The sequence below is a fragment of the Sorex fumeus genome, unplaced genomic scaffold (genome assembly GCF_029834395.1).
Source record: "Sorex fumeus unplaced genomic scaffold, SorFum_2.1 ptg000095l, whole genome shotgun sequence".
Lineage (NCBI taxonomy): Eukaryota > Metazoa > Chordata > Mammalia > Eulipotyphla > Soricidae > Sorex > Sorex fumeus.
In genome coordinates, this window is record NW_026606152.1 from 67,557 (window position 1) to 92,895 (window position 25,339).

The following is a 25,339-nucleotide window of genomic DNA, read 5'->3' on the forward strand; positions in this document are numbered from 1 at the left end:
GCCATGTAACGGAATGTACATATCCGCAAAACGAATAAGCTACAGCTAAACCATCTATTCGAACAAAATTTAATTAAAAAACAACCACGGAATGAAAACTGTTTTTGGGGGGTGGCAGTCACGTGAACTTGATTTTTTTTTCCTTTTTGGGTCACACCCGGCGATGCACAGGGGTTTACTCCTGGCTCCGCACTCAGGAATTACTCCTGGTGGTATTTGGGGGACCCTATGGGATGCTGGGGACCGAACCCGGGTCAGCCGCGTGCAAGGCAAACACCCTCCCCGTTGTGCTAACACTCCAGCCCTCACAGGAACTTTTAAACCAAGGTGGAGCCGGAACTTTGAGGATGATGTTTCTGAGGGTTTCTGAGATGCTAAAGCCCTGCCTTGAGGGGAGATTGAGGGAGGCGCATCCCAGGGAACCTCACATGACGTACCTCAGGGGGCGAGGTGAGGATCCTTCAGCCCCGGGGGAAATGGGCGAGTGTGATGGGCCAGGCAGGCAGTGGCCCTAGCTGGCCCCACGGTCTGGACCTGTGCTTTCTTGTTTGTTCTGGGACCACACACTGTGGTGCTCAGGGGCCAACGACTCCTGGGGTGCTGGCATGGGGCCCAGGATGGCATGTGTGAGGCAGGTGCTCTCCTGCAGGGCCACCTCTCGGGGCCCGTGCTGTCTGTCTGGAGCCCAGCTCATGCCCGCTGCCCGTCTCGGGCCAGCTTCCAGCTGCAGGCTGCCCCCGGGGCCGGCCTCTCTGGGCCCTGCTGTGATGCCTGCGACCGCGCGCAGGGAAGTGTATCCACAGCACTGGGCAAACCCGATGGGGCTGGGCTCACCCAAAGGTGGTGGGGTCACCCAAAGGTACTGGGCTCACCTGGACAGGGCTGGGCTCACCTGGGACGGCCCCCGCTGGGCCTGTGGGGTGGCAGTGACCCTTGTGGCTGTCAGAACCTGCCCTGTGGACCGCGGCTGGGAGGCTGCAGCTTCTCCCAAGGGCCTTGGCGCCTGTCAGGCCCGCTCAGGCTGAGAACGACGGAACCAGAGGAACGGCCACAGCCCACCAAGGGGGAGTAAAGCGGAATGGTGTCTGAACAGTCCGGAAGGAAGCGAGGGTGTCTGGCCAGGACACGGGCAGTTCACTGAGCGTGTGTGGGAGCCGCAGGGGACAGCCGGGCGTTTCCCGGGCACGGGCACTGTCAGGAGCTGCGGCGCAGGGCCACGGTGGCCACAGTCTCCTCTCCCCGCCTTGACGTGCGTGCTCAGGCCCAGCGGCCCCCTCAGAAATTAGAGATTAATATTTTGAATGCCGCAAGCAGCCAGCTGCTCGCTCCCGTCTCTGACTCAGGATCTAACAATATTTTGACTGTTGGGAGAAAAATTAATAATGGGATGTTAGGCGGGAGATGAGCTGGAACTAAATATCAACAGAGTCAGATTTATTTCGGGAGGGCGAGCGCATCCCTCCGGAGCGGAAGCGGGCTGCGCGTGGGGGCCCCGCGTGAGCGCCTGCCACAGCACCTGGGGAGCCTGCGGGCTGCGGAAGAGGCGTCACGAGCCCGAGGCCGAGGATGTGTTGGGCTTCCAGCCCCACAGCTGGGCCCAGGGGCCGGGGCAGAGGAGGCTTTGCAGGCCCGGGGGTCAGAGAAGGAACATGCCTGTGGAGAAGGAACGTGCCCCCCAGCACCTGCCCCGCCCTCCCTGCTCTCCCCCACCCCCGGGCCTCCAGCCAACAGGGACAGCGCTGGGGATAGCTGGGTTAGCGCTGGGGAGGCCACATGGACTCGGCCCGGCGTCCAGCCTGTCGGTCTCCTTCAGTCCTTGCTCTCCCGCCGGCGGGAAAGCCGGGGCACTAGCCCACCACACAGCAGAGCCGGTGGCCAGCAGGGGCGGCGCTCTAGGGCCACCAGGAGCCCCTCCGGACACCCCCCCCCCCAACAGCCAGAAGGGACCGTTGCAGTGAACTATGGAGTGGGGGAGGCAGATATGAGGGCTGCTCAGGCACCAGTTCACAGCAAAGAGCCTTGCCCAGGGCTCCCCTTCACACCTGGTCAGGGCCACGGCTTGTGCCTGGGGCTCTGGAGAACGGGTCTGAGGGACAAAGCCAGACCACAAACCTGAGGACAGACAGTGGTAGGAGAAAGAAATTGCAAATGAAGGGAAGACCAATGGGAAAGGGAGCCGACTGAAGGTGGTACCTGAGCCCACCAGGATGGATCCCTGAGCATAGAGCTGGGAGTCAGCCCTGAGCACAGAGCCGGGAGTCAGCCTTGAGCACAGAGCCGGAGTGATCCCTGAGCACAGAGCCAGGAGTGATCCCTGAGCCCACCAGGAATGAGCCTAAGCACAGAGCCAGGAGTGATACCTGAGCACAGAGCCAGGAGCCGAAACCCCCAAAAGCTGCAGCAATGACCAAATAAGAGCAACTGCAGAAACTGTGACAACAGTATCAGCACTGTCCCAGGCAGTGGGGCTGGGGGGCCGTGTGTGTGCTACACGACAAAGCCCAGAGAAGGGGTCACCCGGGATTTGTGGCCACAGGGGAGGGAGTTTTCCTGCATGAAAAGGCAGCCAGGCTGTGCGGGTCATGGGGGGCAGGGGGTTGACCTGGGCTGGGTGGGAGTGGTGAGCTCCAGACGGCACAGGGGTTCGGGCGTGTGGTGCCGTTAAGAGGAGAGCCTGGGCGGGGCCCGGCCCCTCGGCTGCCTCCACGGCTCTTCTGCGCTGTAGCCCGGTGCCTGTAGCCCCAGCCCTCGGCCCCCCCCCCCCCCACCTCCCTGTGCCTCAGGGCCGTGCCTGGGACCTGCCAGTTGCAGCAGGAAAGGGAACGAAGACCCGATCAAGCCTCGCTCCAGCGTTCCTGCAGCCCCCTCGGCGCCGGCTGCGGGACCTCGGCTGACGGAGCAACATCCACACCGCAGAGTGGGTCAGGGCAGGTCTGGGCCAGCTGGTGGGTCCCGAGGCTGCGTAACCCACCTCCACCTGTCCTACACAAGGCCCCTCCCGTGGGACCCCCTGTCCTAGCCGCCAGCAGGGAGGGGAGCACAGCCACGACCCGAGTTTCGGGTTCTGACGAAATCCACTTCCCAACGTGAGGTGGGTCAGGCCGGTCCGTGAGAACAGTGGGGGGGGGGGGGGGGGGCAGGGAATCAGGCCCCTGGCAAACAGCCACCACTGGGACAGGAGTGACCGTGGACAGCAGCCCCGAGGCACACGGGCGGGGAGGAAGGGGCCTCTGGAACGGTTGGGGCGGGATCCTCCCTCCGCACGCTGCCCCAAGCGCCTCCTCGGCCTATTGAAGTCGGGGTCCCTGGGGGAGCGGTGAGCCTGGCAGGCGGGTGACATCAAAGCGGCCCCTTCAGGTGGAAGTAACTGCTGCGGCCCCCACGCGCCGCGCCGAAGCCCTCCGCAGGAAATGGGCCCGATGACCCGGGAAGACTCGACAAGCCTATTTCTCGGAGGACGCTTCCCTTTTGTCTTCATTAACTCTTCGGGCCCTGTCAAGGGCGCCGAAAGCAGGATTTATGTCTCAGCTGCCGGCCGGAGAGGATCTTAAAATTTAGACAATCTGTTTGTTTAACGGAGGCAGAAATACTTCATGCTCTGGGAGACAGATACAAATCGTTTCCTCTGCGAGTCGGGGGACAGACCGTCATCCTCTTACTGGGTTTTGTACCGGCGGCGATGTGCAAGGGACACCCCCTTTCTCGCCGGCGCGGGGCCCCACGTCGGGTCAGCCCCGACGGCTGCCCTTGGTGAGGAGTGACCCCCACAGGCACACACCAGCCCTGCTCGTCGGGGGTGGCTAGACATCCACGCGGGGTCCCGTGGCTTCCCTGAGGTCCAGCCAACCTTCGTGTGTCTCTAAACCCCTGGCCTCCGGGAGCTGCTCCTGCCTCAGTGCTCAGGCCGGCCCGCCTCTGAAGGACTGCGGTGATCTGCTGCTTGTCCCACCCCCCAATGCACTCTCCAAGGTGGACTCACGTGGGAGACCACCCCGTTGGAGGACATGCGAAACAGACGTGGCTGGGCCAGTAAGGCCTCAGGCCATGCCACAAATGGTGCTCAGCGAGGGTGCATATGGGCGTGGCAGAGTCGGGGCTGCTGCAGAGACCGGCCTCCCCCCGAGCAGTGCTGTGGCCGTGGCCAGCACTCAGGGGCCCTCGTAGGGCCACCGGAGAGCCTGGATTTGGGGCTGGGGGCTGGGGACAGTGCTCGGGCCAATCCAGCAGTGCTCAGGGACAACTCCTGGTTTGGTGCTCAGGAGAGGCCCCGGGAGTTCTCGGCGGGGCATGTGGGGACAGGAAGGGGGGTCAGCAGGGTGCTCGCAGGTGCCCGAGCCCTGGCACTCTCTCTGCCCTCGTGGGTAGGGCTCTGGGCCTCAGAGACGGTGACCCGCTATCCAGCGGCCACTGCCTCCCCGCCACCCCGTGGCCCCAGCACAGGACCCGAGAGCTTCGTTCTCCAGAACTGCCCAGAACTTCCTCCCCCACGGCCCCGTGGACTCACCAGAAGCATGGCAGATGTCCCGTTGGGCCTGGATAAGTGGATGGACATTTCTGGGAACATCCTGTCAATGCGGCTGATGACGTCATCCACATACCTGTGGAGAGAGGAGCGCCAGGTGAGGCAGGGGTCCGGAGTGCTCCCCACAGGTAAGACGGGGTCCGAGTGCTCCTGACATGTGAGATGGGGGCACAGAATGCTCCCCACGGGCGAGATGGGGCAGAGTACTCCCCACGAGTGATATGGGGCAGAGTGCTCCCCACGGGTGAGATGGGGCAGAGTGCTCCCCAAGGGCGAGATGAGGCAGAGTGCTCCTGACGGATGAGACAGGCCTGAGTGCTTCCCATGGGCAAGATGGGACATAGTGCTCCCCACGAGTGAGATGGGGCAGAGTGCTCCCTACGGGCGAGATGGGGCAGAGTGCTCCCCAAGGGTGAGATGAGCCCAGAGTGCTCCCCAAGGGCGAGATGAGGCAGAGTGCTCCTGATGGATGAGACGGGCTTGAGTGCTCCCCATGGGCGAGATGGGGTATAGTGCTTCCCACGGGCGAGATGGGGCAGAGTGCTCCCCACAAGTGAGACGGGGCAGAGTGCTCCCCACGGGCGAGATGAGGCAGAGTGCTCCTGATGGATGAGATGGGCCTGAGTGCTCCCCATGGGCGAGATGAGCCCAGAGTGCTCCCCAAGGGCGAGATGAGGCAGAGTGCTCCTGATGGATGAGACGGGCTTGAGTGCTCCCCATGGGCGAGATGGGGCATAGTGCTTCCCACGGGCGAGATGGGGCAGAGTGCTCCCCACAAGTGAGACGGGGCAGAGTGCTCCCCACGGGCGAGATGAGGCAGAGTGCTCCTGACGGATGAGATGGGCCTGAGTGCTCCCCATGGGCGAGATGGGGCAGAGTGCTCCCCACAAGTAAGATGGGGCAGAGTGCTCCCCACGGCTCTTCCCGGAGGGGCGTTACCTCAGTGTGGGTAGACTGACTCTTTATGGCCGCAAACGGAACAACAGGGCTTCCTGTGAAACACCTGACCCCATCTCCTGATGCTGACCACTAGGTTTCTCTGGGCCTCTGCGCCTTTTCACAGGACCTGGCTGGTTTACTTTGTAGCGTGACCTCTGAACTGGCTCCCGGGCAGCGGGATTTGGCCGTGACCTCTCTGCCGCTGGTCACAAGGACAGAGGGACTCTCTGGGTGCTCCGCCCACCGCTTCCCACTTGGCTCACTGCGCTCAGCCCCATTTCTCCCTTCTGACCACCTGCGTCCATCACCAGGATGGCCAACCTCCTGGCTGAACGTTCTTCTGTTTTGCGTTAAGCACCTGGACTCATTCCTGCCCTGACCCCTTTTTTATGGGCCACACCCAGAGGTGCTCAGAGCTTACTCCTGATTCTGTGCTCAGAGATCTGGGAACTGAACTCAGAGAAGCTGGGCTGAACACGTGCACGTCGTCGGATGATCCCCCCAGCCTGATCCCTGCTTCCCTGATCCAGCAGACCAGAAGTTCTATCATGGTGGCTGACCGATGTCCCGGCCACTCTGGGCGCCGGCCTGTAGCTTTATTTTTTATTTTATTTTTTTGCTTTTTGGGTCACACCTGGTGATGCACAGGTGTTATTACTGGCTCTGCACCCAGGAGTCACTCCTGGTGGTGCTCAGGGGACCACATGGGACGCTGGGAATCAAACCCGGCTCGGCTGAGTGCAAGGCAAACACCCTACCCGCTGTACTACCTCTCCAGCCCCGGCCTGTAGCTTTAAACCGCTGAGTCGCGAGCCCACCCAGGTCCTCACCATCCTCACCAACTTTCGGCTTCCTCTGGGTATCCACCAGGCTCCCTTCCTCTGTACCTGCTTCAATCCCATCCCTAAGCTCTACTGGACTTGAAACTTCCCTCCCCGCCGACAGAGGGGGCTCCTGGGGACGCCGTCACTCCTGGGCCTTTGGATCTGCATCCCGACCCATCACTCAGTGTCTTCTGGGGAAGGCCCTCTCAGTGGAAGTATGCCCCGTCCCCTCCCCCACCAGTGTGCCCACCTGGGGGCACGGCCCACACACAGACCAGGCTGGGTGGAGACTCAGACAGGGGTCTCCCCATCCCAGTGTGTGGCAGCAGTACTGGTACCCCGGGCAGAGGGCAGCACACAGGCCACGCTGGGCATCGGTTATTGGTGGAAACACCAACCCATCAGCTGGCACAGAGTGACGCGGAGAGGCCAGAGAAGGGCGCAGGGCTGGAGAGCGTTTGGTACCGAGAAGAGGGGGTGGAGGGAGGACGCTGCTATCCCTCTAACACAAGGGAGGTTGCCAGACAGATCGGGCCCATCACCACTGCTTCTCATTCAACACACACATACACCACACACACAAACACACACACACACGCACGCATGCATGCACACACACACACATATCACCTAGTGACCCCTTGGAATCTGCCTTCTTTAGTCAAAAAGCTCCCTGGGCCAGAGCGATAGTACAGCAGGGAGGGCGTTTGCCTTGTACCTGGACAACCTGGGTTCAGTCACCGGCATCCCATATGGTCCCCTGAGCACCACCAGGAGGAATTCCTGAATGCAGAGCCAGGAGAAACCCCAGAGGATTGCTGGGTGTGACCAAAAATCTAATAAATAAATAAACAAACAAAACCCAGAGAGCCCCCCCTCAATGGTGACTACCACCCCTAGCCCCAGAGGTGGGGTCAGGACAGGCACCTTTGGGAAAGACAGAAACGGGGGCTTCTCTGCAGCTCTCTGCCACCCGGGGCCCCGGAGACGAAGCTCAGGACCCCAAGAGCTGCCTTTCATCTCTGTGCGGACCTCTGAGGTTCTGGGGCTCAAACCCAGGCATGGGGGGGGGGGCTCCACTGGCATCCTGGCCCAGGGCACACCTGTCGTGCTCAGGGACCCTATGGGATGCCGGGGATGGAATGCGGGTCAGGCATGTGCAAGGCCGGTACCCTCCCCGTGTGCTCTCGTCCTGGTCCCTCCTGTGAGGCTGGTTTTCAGAACAGGTTAGAAAGCGCCTTTCAGGGCCGGAGCGATAGCACAGCGGGGAGGGCGTTTGCCTTGCATGCGGCTGACCCGGGTTCGATCCCCGGCATCCCAGAGTCCTCTGAGCACCGCCAGGAGTGATCTCTGAGTGCAGAGCCAGGAGTAATCCCTGAGCATCACGAGGTGTGACCCTAAAAAAAAAAAAAACCGGGGTGGGGGGGAGAAAGTGCCTTCTGGGAGAACTAAGCGAGAGGTGGACACCCTCTGACCTCTCGCCCCTCATGACACAGCCAGGGCCCCACTGACTGGTGCCAGGGTGGGGGGAACCACCACATGGCTGCCCTGGCTGATGCCAGAAGGAGTGGGTGACATGGGCAGGTGTTGGGTGGGCAGGCAGGCATACTTGGTTTCCCATCTCTGCCTCCAACCAGGTGCTACCACATAGGCAGGACCCAGGTCAGCTGTCCTGGGAGGGCCGGTCACTCCCTCCCTGCGCTGTCCAGCGTGAAGGGTCCCAAAACACTTTCTGGAAACTTTCTCTTTGGCATCCCAGAAAGCAGGCGGAAGGGCAGTCGAGGGACGACCCCCGTCAGCTGCGGGACGTGTGGGTGGGGCCTCAGGACAGATGGACCTGGCCACCCACGCTCCTGAATGGAGGGGCCCATCAGGCAGGCAGGGGGGAGAAACACAGCCCAGGACGCAGGCTCGCGGCTCAGGGTCGCTGTCATATTTTTCTTGTTTCCTTCCCAACCGACATGCTTCAGATTGAAGCTCAGGAAAAAAAAAAAATCGATGTGAAGATTTTACTCTGCCAAAAAAGAGCTTCAAGGAGCGTTTTCCTTTCACCTGCCTAACTTGAAGATGCAAATTTCCCTTTTCCAGGTGACATTTTGCACTTGCCCAAAAAGAAGGGAGACTCAGCTGCGTCTTCAGCAGAGGAAAACAACGTCTAAATCCTAGAAGCAAAAATCAAAACATTTCATTTTCAACCAGACCAGCCTTCAAACGACAAACCCACGCCGCGGCCCTGGCAGAAGAATAAGGCTTGAGCTGCGGGCCAGGACGAGGGGGCGGCGGGGAGCAGGCCCGGCCCCCCACGACCTTGGCACGAGCGTGTGCCCTGCTCTCGTGCAGCACGCGCGGGCCAGGTAGAGCAGTGGTCGCGCTCCCACGCGGCACATCCGCTCCGCTAGTGCCGCGGGAGGCTCAAGTCACTCTGACTTCTACCTTCCGCATCAGGCAGACACGCTCGGCGGCCGAGGCCGTGCGCACGCGAGCAGGCGCGCGCAGAAAGACATTAATTCCGTGCCAAATTGAGCAGTGAGTCACAATTTGCACAGATCTGTCAACCTGTTAGCAGGGTAATAACTCGGAGAGATTGCTGTTCCCGTTCACACGACAGAGGCCCTTCCACGACCAAGAACGTGGCTGCTTCTCCCGGCAGCACGGGGCGTGGGCCAAGACACGGCCCCTGGTGCTGCCCTTGGACCAGGGGTCGCCGGGGGCTGCGGGGACCCTCGAGGAACAATGACAGACCCATCCCGCCTGTCCGACTGTGAGCACAAGGAGACGCGGGGCCTTTCTCTCGGCTGTGACGGCCCGCGCATCTCCCTGGCTGCAGAGCCCTTCAAGAACACTCTGGCAACCGAGATCCCCATCTTCCGTGTCCCCTCTGCATGTTCCCGCGGGCCTGAGGAAACGCTGTCCTCGGGATCTGGGGCTCTGAAGCCACATGTCCAGAAAGCCATGCCCGCTGCAGCACTGCTCTGTGGGGACCTGAGTCTGTGCCCCGCGGGGCCCCCTGGGGGGGACTCCCCCCCACAGCCCCTGCGCACCTTCTGCCTGGCACATCCTGCCCCCTCCGGGGCTCTCAAGGTGCCCCGTTGAGACTCCCTCTGCCCCAGCATCTCTCAAAGCCCGGGTCTGGCTGAGGACACGTCCTCAGGAGGCCCTCCTGGGCACATCGCGTGGCCTCTGTGTCTCCTGAGACAGGGGACGCTGAAGTCCGAGCCCGTCCTGCGCCCGCCTTCCCCAAGGGCTCGCTGAACGAGGGAGGGAGGGGTGTTTCCAACCAGCCACGGAGAACCTCAGTTAAGGAGTGCACCGAGCACAGCTGGTCCGAGGGGCAGATGGGTCACCCGCGAGCCCCCAACAGTGGCAGTGACTGGGTGAACCTCCCCACCAACCTCAAAGGAAGCCGGAGCCGCAGCCTGGCAGGCCCTGCACGCGGACAGGTTTGCGGCTCCCACACACCAGCCCTTCAGCGCTGCCAAGCCCGTCAGCGTGGCAAAACCCCGTGCAAAGATGCACGCGACCCCAGAACGGGAATGATGCTTCGAAAGCGACCAGCTGCGTTCGAAATCTAGGGCCAACTACTGTGGTGGATGTTCTAAAATAGTCGGCCGGGCAGATGGCCCTGTGCTGACCCCTCCCCAAAAGGGAAACACCCACCAGCAGTGTGCTGGGACGGCCGCCAGCCCCCACCTGTGGGAGGCTATTAACAGACAGCCCGGGCCCACAGCCCGCAGCCCTGCTCGCTCCCATGGGAGAAGGTGCCACTTGGGAAGAGGCACTGGGGACCACAGACAAGGGGACCCACCCACCCCCGGCTCCCACGCCCTCTCCTGAGTCCCGACACACTTTTCCTGCGCCACTGGAGGCAGCTTCAGTCTCTGCACCGGCGTCCAGATGTGGTTGAGGCCAGTCCGACCCCCCGCGCTGCCTCTGCCTGGATGCAGTGACTGGTACTAGGTGGCCACCTGAGCAGGTGAAGCCTCCCTCTCCTGTGGCCAGGACAGGAGTGCCACAGGAGCAGTGCTCCGAGCTGCGGACAGTGAATCTGCCCACTGCCCCACACTGCCCACAGTGGCCTCGGTGAGGACAGCAGGGGCCGCAGCCCTGCAGCACGCCCCCGTGGGGCACAGGGGCTGCCAGGGCAGCATGTGGGGGGTTTGCTGGGGCCCTGAGGGGGGTGGCAGGCCAGTTCCTTCCTCCCCACATCTCTTGCTGGAGAGAGCATTGGGCAGCGGGCGTGTCCCAGAGCTCAGGCAGTGCAGTGGCCGCCCCCTCTGTCTCCTGGAAACAGAAAGGAATACCAGGGCCATGCCGTGCAGAGGGCAGAATGGCAGGGGGACCACGTGTGTCCTCAGCCAGACCTGGGTGCCTGAACCCACTGCGTCTCCGGCCCCCGCACAGTGTCTGACCCCCACACTGCGTCTCCAACCTCCACCCCGCGTCTCCGAACCCCACCCCGTATCTCCGGCCCCGCGGCAGGCTTCTGTCCACTACCCCTTCTCAGTCCTCTTGAGGACTCCGGGAGAGGCCAGCATCCTTTTGCCATTCCCCGGCAGCGACTAGCCACAGGAGACCCCTGGAGTGGTCAGCACCTGCTGCCCGAGCCTCTGCAGGGGGAGACCTCAGCCCTGCGCCCCAGCTCTTCTCCCGGAGACACGCCCACCCTGGGGGTCCGGCACATGGGGAGCAGTGGGGGTGCGGGTGCTGGCCATCACTGGATGACCTTACACTGGCGACTGACGGCTGGTGTTTCCCAAATTTGTTCCTCTGGGCATTACGGATTTGTTCCAAGTTCCTTGCAGGCCCTGGTTTTCCCTGAGCTGCTTAGCGATGGCCTAAGCCTGGGAAGGGAGGAAGTCTCATTCTCCTGGCAGTTGCCCCTCCGCCAACCCTCACATGCTGGGGAGGAAACACCCAAACACGAGGCCCACCAATTAACGATGTCAGGACACCGGTAGGGACACGGGAGCCACGTCGCCGTGAGGTTGGGAATGGGGCCGGGCACGCGGTTGCTGCTGACGGTGAGGTGGTCACGGCCTGGGAGGGCGGCCCTGGCCCTAGCACTTAGGCCGGGAGCTGCACCCCCCGCCCAGTGGACCCAGTTTCCTTCCCAGCTCCAGTCCGCAGAACTGGGGGGCACGGCGCCAGTCCCCCTCACCTGCTACTGTCCCTGAGAACACAGAGGTTCCAGGGCTCGGGGTGCCAGGAAAGTGCCCACAGGGCACAGCTGGGGGCTACAGAGCCCGGGCACTGCCCCCAAGGCTGACACACCTGCAGGGCGGCTATTTGGGGGTCTCCCTCCTGACTGGGGGCCACCCCCTGGAGGAGTGTCTGAGGCTTGCAGGCTGGGGTCCGGGAGGGGCGTCCCCACCCTGCCCATGGCGGGCACCGCCCAGCCAATCTCCTGAATGAGGCTTCAGAGGCCCCAAAGCAGCACCCGCAGTGCTGTGCCCCTGCCAGTGGCCTCAGCAGCGAGAGTGAGTCACAGCGCCTGGCACGGCCCTCGCACCTGCACCCTGGGGACCGTCCTGACAATGACAACGGAGGGAGAGCACAGGGGCCAGGGGCCTCTGTGGGGTCTGGGCCGAGAGGTCAGCGGGAGACGCTCTGGACAATCCCCGCACCACACTCAGGAAGGGGCGTGCTCTGTGGCCTGGCTCGGAAGGGATCGCTGGTGGGTCTCGCTGGACCCACACTGGACCTGATAGACCGACGGAACCTGTGGACGGACACACAGATTCTCGTCCCTGGCGCAGGCCGCCTTAGTTGTCTGGCTTCCGGTGGGGTCTGGCCAACACAGACATGTGTTCTGGGGGACGGAGGGTGCCGGGTGGGCTCCACGGCGACAAAGTCCGAGGGGCTCCAGCCTCCGCTGCGAAGGGTTAGCGCTGGCCCTGCCCAGTGCCTGTTGGAGCAGCAGAGGGTGCTGGGACACGGGCTGGGCACTCAGGGGGCCTGCAGCTGGTGCCACCACGGTTACCCAACACCGCCTGGCCCGGCGGCTTCATGGGGAGCACTGTGAGGGGAGTGTGGGCCTAAAGGCCCGGCCTCGCTGCGAGCACTGTGGGGTGGGGAGACGCAGAGCCCGGCCCACCCTCTCCTCCAGGCTTCCCGTTTCCACGATGTGTCCTCTGCCCACTAGGCTCCCCACCCGGGTTCCAGGAATCACAGCCCCAGGCCCCTGGGCCCCAAGCCTGCCCGCCCTGCGCACCCCTGCCCTGGCCCCACCCGAGCAGGGTGGTCCAGTGCCCCAGACAGAGGTGCTGATGCCTATTTTAAGGCGACCCTCGGCCGTTTCACGCCAAGCTTCGCCTCCTGCCGTTTCCTGCCGAGCGCCCCCCCCCCCCACACACAGCTGGGTTTGAAATGCTCAGCACCCCCTGGTGTTCAGTCCCCCCCACCTCTGTGCTCCTCGTTCTGCCCCCTCAGAGCTGAGCCCCCTCCCAGAGCCAATGGTCTCCCGCAGCTCCCAAACACCCCATCTTCAGCAGACGTGCCAGCTCAGGAAGGGTCTGGAAGGGCCTGGGTGACCCCCGCGTTCACAGGAAAAGCCCTAAGCAGCAGAGTGGGACCTCACGCGTCTCTCCTAGGGAGGAAGCTAGGTCTCGACAATGAGCTTGTGGAAAGGAAAACTATTCTGCAAGTAACTGAGCAGCTGGCCAGAGGCCAGGGCAAGACACTCGGGAGGCTGAGAACTGTGGGGGTCCGACGCCACCTTTCTAGTCCAGCAGGGATCAAGAGGTCAGTGTCTGAACGCGGCTGCTGGTCACCGCCACAGGCCTCCACAGGAGCCTGGAGGGGTTCTCGGGCCCACACAGCTGCGGGGTGCCCCCAAGACAGGTGCCCAGGGGGCTGTGTCTGTCCCCAGGGGCACCGTCCCGGGCCCACTGTGGCCTCACCCCACTCCACGTGGGAAACCACTGCCCGCTGCTTCCAAATCTGACTCAGGGGCTGGAACAATAGGTCAGCGGGGAGGGCACTGACCTGGCACGTGGCCGGCCTGGGTCTGATCCCTGGCATCCCATGGGGTTGCCCCGAGCCCCGCCAGGTGTGATCACTGAGCACAGAGCCAGGAGTCAGCTCTGAGTACCGCTGGGTGTGGCCCCAAAGCAAAACAAAAACCCCTAAAGACAAAACAACAAAATCAACCCTGGTGCAGAGCCCTGGGTGTCATCACTCAGGGAAGCAAAGCAAAAGCCGTGTCACGGCTGCCCCGCGAGGGAGGTGGCGAGGGAACGTTCGGCAGGACACGACACCCAGAGCCAGCACCACGGGCCCGGGAAAGTCTTCGTGCACAGGCCGGAGAAGCCGCCCCCAGAAGAGGCAGCCCCGCGCCCTGGGGAGCTGCAAGTTAAACAGCTTCTCAATAATTCATGAGAAAGAGAAGAAATCACGGGGCCCATTAGAAAATATTTTCAAGTGAATACTAAAAACATCAAAAAGTGTTGGATGCAGCGAAAGCTGAGCTGGCTGGGAAATTTACAGTTTTGAGAAACTACATAAAGAGAGAAAAAGGACTTAAAGATCTAAGCTTTCATTTTAAGAAGTTGAAAAAGGAAAAATATAAAGAAAAGCAATTTATGTATTGTTTTTCAGGCCAGAGCCAGCGATGCTCAGGGGTTACTCCTGGCTCTGCACTCAGGAGTCCTCCTGGCAGTGCTCTGGGGATCTAATGTGATGCCGGGGATCGAACCCGGGTCGGGCGCATGCAAGGCAAGCATCATACCTGCTGGACTATCACTCCACTCTGTAAAGAAGTGACTTAAACCCAGAGTGAAAGAAAATGTAAATGAATGGAACTGAAACATAGGAAAATAGGGAGGAAGTGCTGGAACCATAAACCCTTTATTTCAGAAAAAAACAAAACAAAACAATAAAACAAGACACCTCCTGATATGCCGATCAAGCAAAGGAAAAGAAGAAGCGATGTCCAGCATTGGGAGCAACTGGGGGGACGTCACTTGGAGCACAGAAGCATCAAAATGGTAGAAGAGGGGCTGGAGAGACAGTACGGCGGGGAGGGTGCTGGCTTGGCACGCAGCTGACCGGGGTTCGATCCCCGGCATCCCATATGGTCCCCTGAGCACTGCCACAAGTGATCCCTGAGCACAGAGCCAGTAGGAAGCCCTGAGAACTTCTGGGTATGGCCCCCGAACCAACAAGAAGAAAAGAGGGGCTGGAGCGATAGCACAGCAGGGAGGGTATTTGCCTTGCACTTGGCTGATGCGGCTTCCATTCCCAGCATCCCTTTTGGTCCCCTGAGCACCGCCAGAGTGATTCCTGAGTGCAGAGCCCGGAGGAACCTCCGAGATCGTCGGGTGTGGCCCAAACACCGAAAGAAAAGGAAAGATCATAATCAGGTATACTCTAGACCTGCGACTGTGTTGGCATTCACAGTTATCAACTGAGGACAGTTTTGTGTGTACACGAATGAAATGTCATTCTCAGCCTTGGAAAGAGGACGTCTGCCACCTGGATTCATCCTCAGCTGATGCTGCCGAGTGAAAGAAGCCACAAAGGGAAACGCTTTTGACTTCCTTCTGGACGATGCACTTTCACAAGGTGTGAGAATGGCCACACCTTGGAGACAGGAAGCAGGACACTGGGGCTCGGGGCTGGGGTGGTGGGGGAGGGGAGCCGCAATGGCTGGCTTAGTGGGTCCTCAGCCTCCTGAGAGGGTGACGGGCGGGGTGGAGGCTCTGAGTGTGCTCAGCCATGCCATGACACCAACCGCACACTTTGTATTTTACTAGGACAAAGAAAAAGAAAAGTGTGTGTGTGTGGGGGGAACCCAAGCCACCAATTGATGTGATTCAACATCATCCAAAAAATTGAGGAGAAAATCCCTACTATCACCTTAAAAGATGCAGGAAAAGCTCTTACAGAATTCAATACTCGATTCATAATTCAGGGGGAAAATGGCACAGAGAACAGAAGGGGCCAAAGAGCTGGGACGGCACAGCAGAGACGCCAACCCCAAGGCCATTAAGGACCTGCAGAGAGGCTCAGCACCGGGCCAGAGGTGGAGGGGAATGGAGCGCTAGGTGTGCCCAGAGAAAGGAAGGATGAGTATCCTGTAATGTCCGGAGGGGAGAGGATATTTTTGTTGTCGTTTTGGGCTACATCCGGCGATACCCAGGGCTTACTCCGGGCTCTGCACTCAGGAATCACTCCTGGGAGTCCAGGGGACCCTATGGGATGCTGGGGATCGAACCCGGGTCGGCCACATGCAAGAAAAGCACCCTCCCCACTGTGCTATCACCCCACCCCGGCGTCCTTAGGATGAGGAGAGATGAGAGACCATTTCTTACGGAGATGAGCAGGTCAACTCAGACTCACTCCATCTCTTCACCTCCTAGTGCTGCTGACCATGGAACACTGTCACGCCCACGGGAACGCTGGCCACAGTCACAGAGCTTCCCTTCCCTGCAAGTCCCAAGCCAGGAACAGCCGCAGGCCTGGGAGCCCCGGCAGAGAACGCTGCATTTGTTTTTTTCTTTTTGCGTCACACCTGGCGTTGCACAGGGGTTACTCCTGGCTCATACACTCAGGAATTACTCCTGGCGGTGCTTGGAGGACCATATGGGATGCTCGGAATTGAACCTGGGTCGGCTGCATGCAGGGCAAACGCACCACCTGCTGTGCCATTGCTCCAGCCCCAGAGACGCTGCATTTAAGGCGTCAGTGACGCCCTGCATGGGGACAGAGGGAGGACCAGGCCGGGACGCGAGGGGGCATGGGAGGACTCGGAGCACAGCGCAGGGACTTGGGGGCACCTGAACAGGGCCACAGAGACTTCAGGGGCACCATGGTCTAGCCTGTTGGGGTGATGGATGCGAGTCACTGGCTGAACACTCGACACATGCCATACCTAAGAACAGTGTTTCATGTAAACGGCATTTCAGGAAGGCTGATCTTTCCCACCTTGCTTTTGGGCCATGCCCCCAGCAGCGCTGATGGGCTACTCTTGACACAGTGCTCAGGAGGCATGCGGGCCTAGGCCTGGAACCCAGGTCCCCAGGTCCCCTGCATGCAAACCACATGCTCTAGCCCTCTGAGTCATTTCCCCAGGTTCATAAGGTTAATTAGAAAAAAAAAAGCTTAAAATATTGGCCAGGTTCTCCACATTCAAATGTGAATGAGTCGCGTTGTAAGCCTTTGGAGAAAAACGGCTGGGTGGCGTCCGCTGCATGACAAGAAATGGGCTCTGAACCCTGCAGAACCGGCCCAAATGGCTCATCCACAGCACCCAGCTGGGCTTCCCCGGCAAACCAGCACCCGAGAGAGCAGCTGCCTCAACCTCGGGCAACCAGTAGCCCCCACGGCGGGGCCAGGACCCGGCGGGCTCTCGGCCGCCCAGTGCCCCGTGTCTGCCCACGTGGACCAGGGAGGCGGGCAGAGCCGCGCCCAGCACGCCAGGACCGGGTGCCCCCCAGGACAAGTCTGGTGCTTGAGCGCCCCCGAGCGAGCCATGTTCGTCTGGGAATGAGGGTCAGGCCGGTCAGCTTTCAAGATGGGATGATGCACGCGGGCAGCTCTGGGCGGCAGCTCTCTCCCGGGAGGGCGGGCGGGGGCGGCTGAACCCAAGCCACTCTCTGCTAACACTCTCTGCCCCGCAGGTGCAGGCGGCGGTGTGCGGCTTCCAAGGGTGCCACTCAATAGAGATTCCCTAAGAGGCAACTAAATGCACAAAGCAGCGATTACAGGGGAGGGAAGAACATCCATCTTTGGTGATGAGTCTAGAAAGTTCGATCCCTTGGAACGCCCTGTCCCTGAACCCCCACTGATTCTGGGCTCCATCAGACCTGACGGATTTCAGCAGAAATCCGTTAAGCACAGCGGTGGCATAAAACGCACTGCTTGAGCCACTTGGGGGGCTGGGGGAAAGGAGAGAGGAGCACCACTCTCAGGAAGCTTCAGGGCAATCTGCAAGCGAAAAGGAGCCCAGGACAGTTTTCAGGACCACAGAGTGTCACACAAAACCCTGGGAAATGGAAGTTTGGCGATGAAGGGAATATAGCACTCTAGCACTGTCCTCCTGTTCATCGATTTGCTCGAGCAGTCCCAGGAACATTGTGAGTCTTGTTGTTACTGTGTTTGGCATACCGAATATGTCATGGGTAGCTTGCCACGCTTTGTTGTGTGGGCGAGATACTCCAGGTAGCTTGCTGGGCTCTCTGAGAGGGGCGGAGGAATCGAACTCGGGTCGGCCATGTTGGCCGCTTGTAAGGCGAACGCCTTACCTGCTGTGCTATCGCTCCAGCCCGAAGGGAATGTACGGGAAGGAAACTCATGAATCACGAATCATGACCATCCTGTTATTCGTCGATTGCCTTGAGCAGGCCCCAGTAACGTCTCCTTCATCCTAGCCCTGAGATTATATTCAAGCTCCTTAGGAGAATGAGACCCATCATTGTTACTGGTATTTGGCATATTGGGTACGCAACAGGGAGTTTGCCAGACTCTGCTGTGTGGGCAGGCTACATTCAGTAGCCTGCCAGTTTGTCCAAAGTAGGAATGAGATAATGAGATGTCCGCACGGTTCCAGGAGCTGGTTTTTATAGTCTCTGAGTCTTGGCCGTTGATGGGATTACACGGCGCCAGGGGGCCAGTTGGTGGGTGTGACCCCCGCCTACTGGAATCTGGGTGGAGGATGCTCAGCCCTGATCAGAGTAGGCTTGGAGATCTCAGCCCTGGGACCCGCTTGCCTTTGTTCCTCTGCCGGTACCTTCAGGTGTGCGGAGAGTGGTCTCAGCATGGTGGTGGCTGGTCCTGGAAGTCTTCGGCTGCCGAAGCCCTGGTCGGGGCGGGGAGGAAAGCTCAACCCGTTCCCCTCCAAGGGGCCCCGGCGAGGACAGCCAGGCGCGGGGGCAGGAGAATGTACAGGAAGGAAACTCAGCATACCGGAATTCACCAGGGAGCTCGGGACAGGCTGAGTGGGGGCTCCAAGGGTGAATGGAATTAAAGGGCAGTGCGGGGTGGGATCAGGAGGCAGAAGGTCATGGCCTGTCTTCACACACACACGAACAGCTTCAGAAACACAGTCTTGGAGTGCTTTGCTCCCAGCTCCCAATTCTCAAAGACATATTGGCACGAGGAGCCGGTGGCTGGCCGTGACCTGACACAGTGCCACCGGCCGGCAGTGAGTGCGCGTATGGGATGCTCGCGCTCACGGGGTGAATGCATGTGTGCGGGGTGCTTGCGGGCATGGTGTGCAGACACATGACTGGCTCTGGGGTAGGGAGCGGGAGCGTCATGTTAGGGGCACGGCGTGAATCAGCCCGCGGGTGAGTCAGAAGCGCGATGCGGCTCACACCCAGAGCCTGGCTGTGTCAGCGGGACGAGGACAGGAAGGAAAAGCAGGTGCCGGGAAACATGAGTAACCGTCGGGAGGTGACAAGAGTGGATGGGACACAGATGAGACAGCCAGCGATGCGCAGACTGGCCACCCAGGGCGGCGAGGCTGGAGTCGGCAGAGGCAAGAGGTGGCACGAAACTCCTCGACACAGCAACAGGAGCTGCTGGTGGAGACAGACCAAGTACTCCCGTCGATGGGAATAATCGGGCGAGTTCCAGCACGGGGCACGGGGTTAAATACAAGGTGGAACTTAAGAGCGGGGAAGAGAGAGCGGGTGAGGGCTGCCAGGGGGTGCCCGGCCTCCGGGGCACGCGGTTCCAAACTGGACACTGTCGAGTGATGCAGTGTCGGTTCTGCCATGGCCCAGGAGGACGGGGAGAAATGGCGTCGACAGGAGAATGGGTGGGCCCAGTGCTGCTTCTCGGCCCCTCTGAGCCCTCTGCGCTGAGTGAGGCGAAACGCAACCGCCTGCGAGTGGCAGAGGCCTGGCAGCTGCAGGGCGGGGCATGGCGAGCCCTGGGTAGTCACAAGCCCGGGAAGCTCTTCTCCCATCCCCGAAGGCCCTGGGCTCCTGCTTTAATTCAAAGGCTTCAAGCTCTGTGGAGTCCAGGAGAACAAGGCGACCGGTTGTTAAACAATGGAAAGCATCTGAGCCCATTAGCAAGCCGCCAAGCCTTTCATCACGGCACGTGGGGCCAGCGGGGAAGAGGACCCGTGAGTTCCCCTGGCAGTGATGACAGGCCACTGCTCTTCGCCAGCTAGCCCGGCAGGCCCTGCTGGGGGCGCTCCTCTCTGGCGAGCCCCTCAAACCCCAAGCAGGAGCCTGGGCTCCCCCTTGGAGGCTCCCCCTTCCTGCTCCCTGCCAGAAGAGCGCACGGGCAGCGACCCTTCTGGCACGGCCCTGTCCCCGAGGAATGACACGAAGAAGCACAGCAGAGGTCACATTCTAGTTGACAGGCCTAAGAATGAAAACATGGAGCCAGAAGAGCACAGTGGGGAGGGCGTTTACCCTGCACGCGGCCAACCAGGGTTCAATCCCCAGCCTCCCATATGGTTCCCCGAGTCCGCCAGGAGTGATCGATCCCTGAACACAGAGCGAGGGGTCAGCCCTGAGCACTGTGGGAAGTCGCCCCCTCAAAATAAAAAAAATCATAGTAACAGCCCCCAAAGGAGCCTAGAAATCGGGAGTGAAGGGCAGCTGAGATCTAAAATCCAGGTTCTTCCTCTACAGAGAACAGACCCGGTCCGGTGCAGGCAAAACCAGGACTAGGTCACAAACCTTGCAAACCAGTCCCGGTCACAGCCAGAGGCCTTTGGGACCAACGAGACCCTATAAGCCAATAAAAAAAATTAACAAAAACAGTTATTTTATGAACTGACAAACTCTTCCACAGGATGGATGGGGGTGCCGGGGACCCATGTGAGGAGTTTCCTTGTTCGTGGTACAGATTCCTCTCATCCATTTCACTCACAGCCTCTGAGATGGGGCAAAAGGTTTGGTGGAATCTTCTTCATCTATTTTCAACACCTACTCCGGAAAAATGAGGTGTTTGCTTTGAAAGGCAGGCTTGCCATAAACAATTCCTACCGTGTGCTACCGACATCCAATTAATATCTATTTTGGCTTTTTCATGGGGGGGGGCAAGCCGTGGGGCCTGAGGCTGCCTTTCCGGCCCTCCCGCCTTCTCCCTCAGCTGACTGAAGCACGTCGAATCGCGGCTTCCACTCCACTCGGACCTCAGTAACTGGCTAATGATTTTCAATCTGCAGGTGCAGGTGGCATTTCAGCATCGATCCAAGCACACTTGATTCATCTATTTTAGTTTGGGAGAATGTTTCCAATCCCAAAATAAACCTGAAAAAAAAAAAAAAACCACCCAAACCTTCCGAAGGTCCGTGCCGATGACCAGTGAAATAATACCCAAGCCAAATGTTCAACGAAACCATTTTCCAGCCAGACGCCCTTTCTCCAGGGCCTGGCCACGGGCTCCGAGTCCATTTCACGGCGCTCGGGGGGAAGCGTGTCATTCAGGCGGCCGCGTCCACTCCGCTTCTACACAGAGGAAATGGAATTTTTCCAAGCAGATTAAGTTTGGAGTGTGGAGAACAGGGACCCCCGGAGGTTAGAATTTCTGAAACAAAATGGCCAGAAATTAAGTTTAGATCATTTCAAGGGAGATTTTTCAAGTGTGACTGGCTGGGAACTTGCTCTCTGCAACACGATCCGCTTCCCATGGAGAATGCAGAGACGGTGCTGGCCGGACTCCTGGCGGAGGGCGTCGGGTCCAGCAGCCCACCCAGCCCCTCCCTCAGCCACGGTTCCAGCTGTCTCTCTGGGAGTGGTGACTCCCGTGCCATTGGAGGAGCATCTTCTCAGACTGTAGCTGTATCACTCCCAGCCAGGGAGCGGGCACCGGCCCCGTCTGGGCGTCTGTGTCCGAGTTCTTCCCGGCCCTGCCCTGATCCACGGAAGGGCTCGTGAACTCCGTCGCATGCTCCAAAACACGTCTCCCCCTGACAACTGGGAGAAGGGAAAGGGTCTCAGACAGTCCCGGATCCTGCCCGGGAGAGAGCCCCCGGCTCGACTCTACTGATGCTCATGTTCCAGTGTGTTCCGGAACTAAGAAGTACGTAGCAGAGCTGGGAGGCCGCTGGACCTGGTGGGCCCAGGCGGTGATCAACACAGCCTCACGTGGCAGAAACAAAGACTAAACTGGTGCAGGTGGTCAGTGGGCCGGGCGGTCAGCGGGGGCTAGTAGTGGTCACCGGGGATGGTGGTGAATGGGACTGGTGGCCAGTGGTGGTCATCACGCGAGATGGCTGGCTGCAATAACCAGGCTCCTCTGAGATGGTCAGTGACAGTGGTCCACTGATGCAGCGGCTCCAAGAAAACCGTGGCCTGTTCAGTGGCAGGGGCCCGAGGAAGAGGCAGAGGCGGGGGGGGGGGTGTCTGTGGTGGGGGCAACCTCGGTCGCTGTGACTGTTGGTGCCTGACGCCCACCCCGACTCTCGCCTCATCTCTGAAGCAAGGACACGTCTCACTTCTTGGAAGTCAGTGGACAGCGTGATGACGAAGCACAGGGCCCACCTGGGCTGCTTTGATGGGTCCTTCCCGGCACCAGACAGACGCAGGCGCTTCCGGCCGGCCCACTCTACACTGATGCACGCTCAAGGGTACAGAAAATCCCACCCTTCCACCAGACCCAAACCCTGTTTTAAAACACGCTACTCACATGCCTAAGGTTCTCTATCCCTCTCTGCCTCTCTCCCCCTCCTTCAATAAAGGGGGTTTCAGGCTTTTTCTCCTTAAAAAAGAGAAAGTATTTAAAACTACACACATCATATGGGCACTGTGAATCTTATTTATCCGGTCAGTATCACAGTATCATTTGCAGGTAAAAGGTTTGAGAAGGTGAAGAAGTTCAGATCCCTTAATCTTTTCTTCGGAAAATAAATTATTCATGAAGCTCGCTCCCTTGGTCCCAAATGGTTAGGTTTAAACAATTGCTTAAAGTGCTGTTTTTAACTGAAAAGCGCATTATTCATAAAGCCCGCAGCCCAGGAAACGGGCACTTGCTAACTGGTCATTTTCCTCTGATCAATGGCTCCACAGGCTGGTCAGCCTCAGGCCAGGGCCCGTGCGCTGGCCTCTCCGCCGCTGTCCGCGGTCACTCTGGTCCCCGTCCCCATGCAGTCAGTTGCTGTCTGAGATGATCAGGGCACAGGGAGAGCCGCCCCGGAACAGGTCCCTGGACCCCCGTGCTCGTGTCCAACAATCTGTTCTCTCTGAGCTGAAAACCCACTGGACCCATCGGCTCAGTGAGCACCGGGCCTGGGCGCTCGCCACAGCACCATGGTGGGCCCAAGCACAGAGCCAGGAGTAAGTCCCGAGCCTCGCTAGGTGTGCCCCAAACAAAGGGAAAAGGTGACCTGGCTGGTGACATCACAGCAGTCAGTGCGTAAGCACCTCCAGGGGGTGGTCCCAGGGCCGTGTGAGCACCACCCAGGAAGTAACCCCCTCCCAACCCCCCGAAAGTCACGGATCTTAGACCCACCGGGATGGAACCCAAGGCAGAACCCAGCACTGGCCTCTGCCCGCGCCCCGGGCAGGCATGCGGCCATCGTGAGCCCCTTCCTGGCCCTGCTGCTTCCTCCTCCTTCACCACCGTCCAAACTCACAAACTCAGGGAGGACACGACCAGACCAGGGGGCCATCTCACTCTCGGGCCGTGGGCTGGGGCCACGGCGGGCCAGATGCTGAGAGGCAGAGCACTGCCCGCCCACCGCCAGGGCCTCCAGAGCCAGGCAGGAGCCAATTTCCAGGCTGCGACCCTCTCACGGTCCTGGGGCTCACGAACACGCAGCGCCCACGGCCGCCCGCAGTCCGACTTCACTCGGGTGCTAAGGTCTGTGACCTCAGCTGCCACTCACCCTGGGCACCTCGGCTCCCCTGGGGGGCTTCAGGGCCTCCCCCTTCTCAGCGGGGGGCCCTGCTTCCCCTGTCTGACCCACGGCTTTGTGGGCCCCTCGCCCCGACGGCTGCTACTGTTTCCAGGTTATTGGGGGCCCAACACAGTCATGAGTGGAGCCTGCGCCCCCTGCACGCACCCACCCATTGTGTGTCCCATGAGCGCGTGACCCCTGTCCTCCCCCACCCCCGTGCCTCCTGCGCACCCCCTCTCCCCAACACGGTAGCCACTACCGCCACCATCCGTCACGGGACGCTTCCTCACACCCGCCCTGCACTGCCAGCGCATCTTCGGGCTGGAAGAAGCAATATGCCACCAGCTTATGCAAAATACAAACCCCGGGCCATTCCAATTTGTGGGTGTTAATTCAAAATTTCCAGAAACGCACGGGCCTATTTTCAGAATGGCACCTCACTGAGAGCGCACGCTTAAGCGGCAACCCCCCAGGTGCCACCCCTGCGAGCAACGCTCCCAACAGACGACGGCCACTCACGAGGGGACAGCACCGGAGCCTAGCCCAGAGCGTTTATTCTGCCTGGCTCCAGGGGTTCGTGACAGCAGGTCCCCAGTTCAGCAAGCGCCTCTGTCTCGGGTCTCGTGGACCCGGAGGGCCAGGGCTGGGCTAAAGATGTTTCAGCTTCTGAGAACCCTCGAGCTGGGGCTGGAGAGGCAGCGCCCAGCACAGCTCAGGGAAGAAGGGACAGAAGGGGCCAGCGTCCCGCTCTGCTTGGGCCCGGCCTGGTCCTGCTCTGAATCGACAATGGCCTGAACCGTAGGTTGCACACGCACCTACCGGGCCCGGGCCCGGAGAAGATAGGGCTTGAGTTCTGAACATACTTAATCTGATACAATTCATTCCTACCTTAGTATCTTCCACCAAGCTGAATTCCACAGCTTAGGTGCTCTCAAAATCCTTTGAGAAAACCATCTTTTTACACGACCCTTTTCTCAGGGTCCTATTGCCGTACTCGAGGGGTTCAGAAGGTTTTCTGGTTAAAGAGTGGTCACACCAGCTCAGATAGAGAAGGGAACAAGTAAGGGATGCTTGGAAGGACTCGCCTGGGATGCGAGATGCGTGCTGAAAGTAGACCACAGACCGAACACGATGGCCACGCAATACCTCTATTGTGAACTACAACACCCCAAAGGAAAGAGAGAGCAAAAGGGAATGCCCTGCCACAGAGGTGGGGTGGGGTGAGGAGGATGGGTGGGGGGGTGGGAGGGCTACTGGGATCATTGGTGGAGGAGAATGGGCACTGGTGGAGGGATGAGTAGTCGATCACCGTATAACTGAAACCCAAGCACAAAAGTTTGTAAGCCTACAACTGTACCTCGTGGTGTTTCACCAAAAAAAAAAAAAAAGTGGCCACACCCCGCACTACTCAGGCCCTGGGGCCCGTCCCAGTGATACTTGGGGGTTGCACTCGGGTCCCAGTGCGTGCCTCACCCCCTGGTCCAGTTCAGAGTCTGCGGGTGGCGGGGGGATTGGCAGGGCCTCGGTGCCCAGGGCTCATCCTTTGCGGACGCTGTGCTGGCACTCTGCAAGGCTGGCAGGTACCTGGGTGCCACCTGAGGGATGGCTGGGGAATGAGGGAGGGTCCTCCCCGTGCGGTGATGGGCACGCAGCCTGGGAGGGTATCAGGACGGCTGCTGAGGCGACGTCTCATCTGATAAAGTCAGCGCCAGCGCCAGCAATCTCTCTAGACCTCCCTCTGGAAACGAGCAGGCAGGCAGGGAGCAGACAGGAGATGGATGAAACCCTTCAGGCCGCACAGCGCCTCAGGGTGGGTGGGGTAACGGAGTCCAGGCGAGCCCACACTTCCAGAAAGGGGCCTCATCGCAGGGGCGGCCACAGGGTGAGGGGAGCAGTGCCCCCACTAAGAATAGGAGCGCGGCTCTGTACCCAATGCAGGAAGGAAGTGGACCCACACCTTACGAGCTGACGAGAAAGGTAACTGCAGGGCCAGAGAGCACTCGGGGGAGGGCGCTCGCTCACCTTGCACGCAGCTGACCTGGGAGCGATCCCTGGCACCGCAGAGGGTTCCTGAGCCCTGCCAGGAGTGACCCCTGAGCACCACCGGGTGTGGCCCCAACTACACTCCCCTTAAAACAAAAACAAAAAACACCACCCAAACTATAATCACCTACGGTTTCGGACTAACTAAGCTAACGTTCTCCAGAAAACGCGGCTCTGGGAGCAGGACACAGATCGGGGACAGACCTTTTC

The 25,339-nt window shown here is 60.2% G+C and overlaps 1 protein-coding gene across 1 annotated transcript in view; it reads right to left on the reverse strand.

Annotated features, from left to right (window-relative positions):
- MED27 (mediator complex subunit 27) overlaps positions 1-25,339 on the reverse strand; it is a 133,303-nt gene that overhangs the window by 32,833 nt on the left and 75,131 nt on the right. Inside the window, exon 4 of the mRNA XM_056132928.1 lies at positions 4,505-4,598. Coding sequence (XP_055988903.1) covers positions 4,505-4,598 — 94 coding nt within the window. The remainder of the gene's footprint in view (positions 1-4,504; positions 4,599-25,339) is intronic.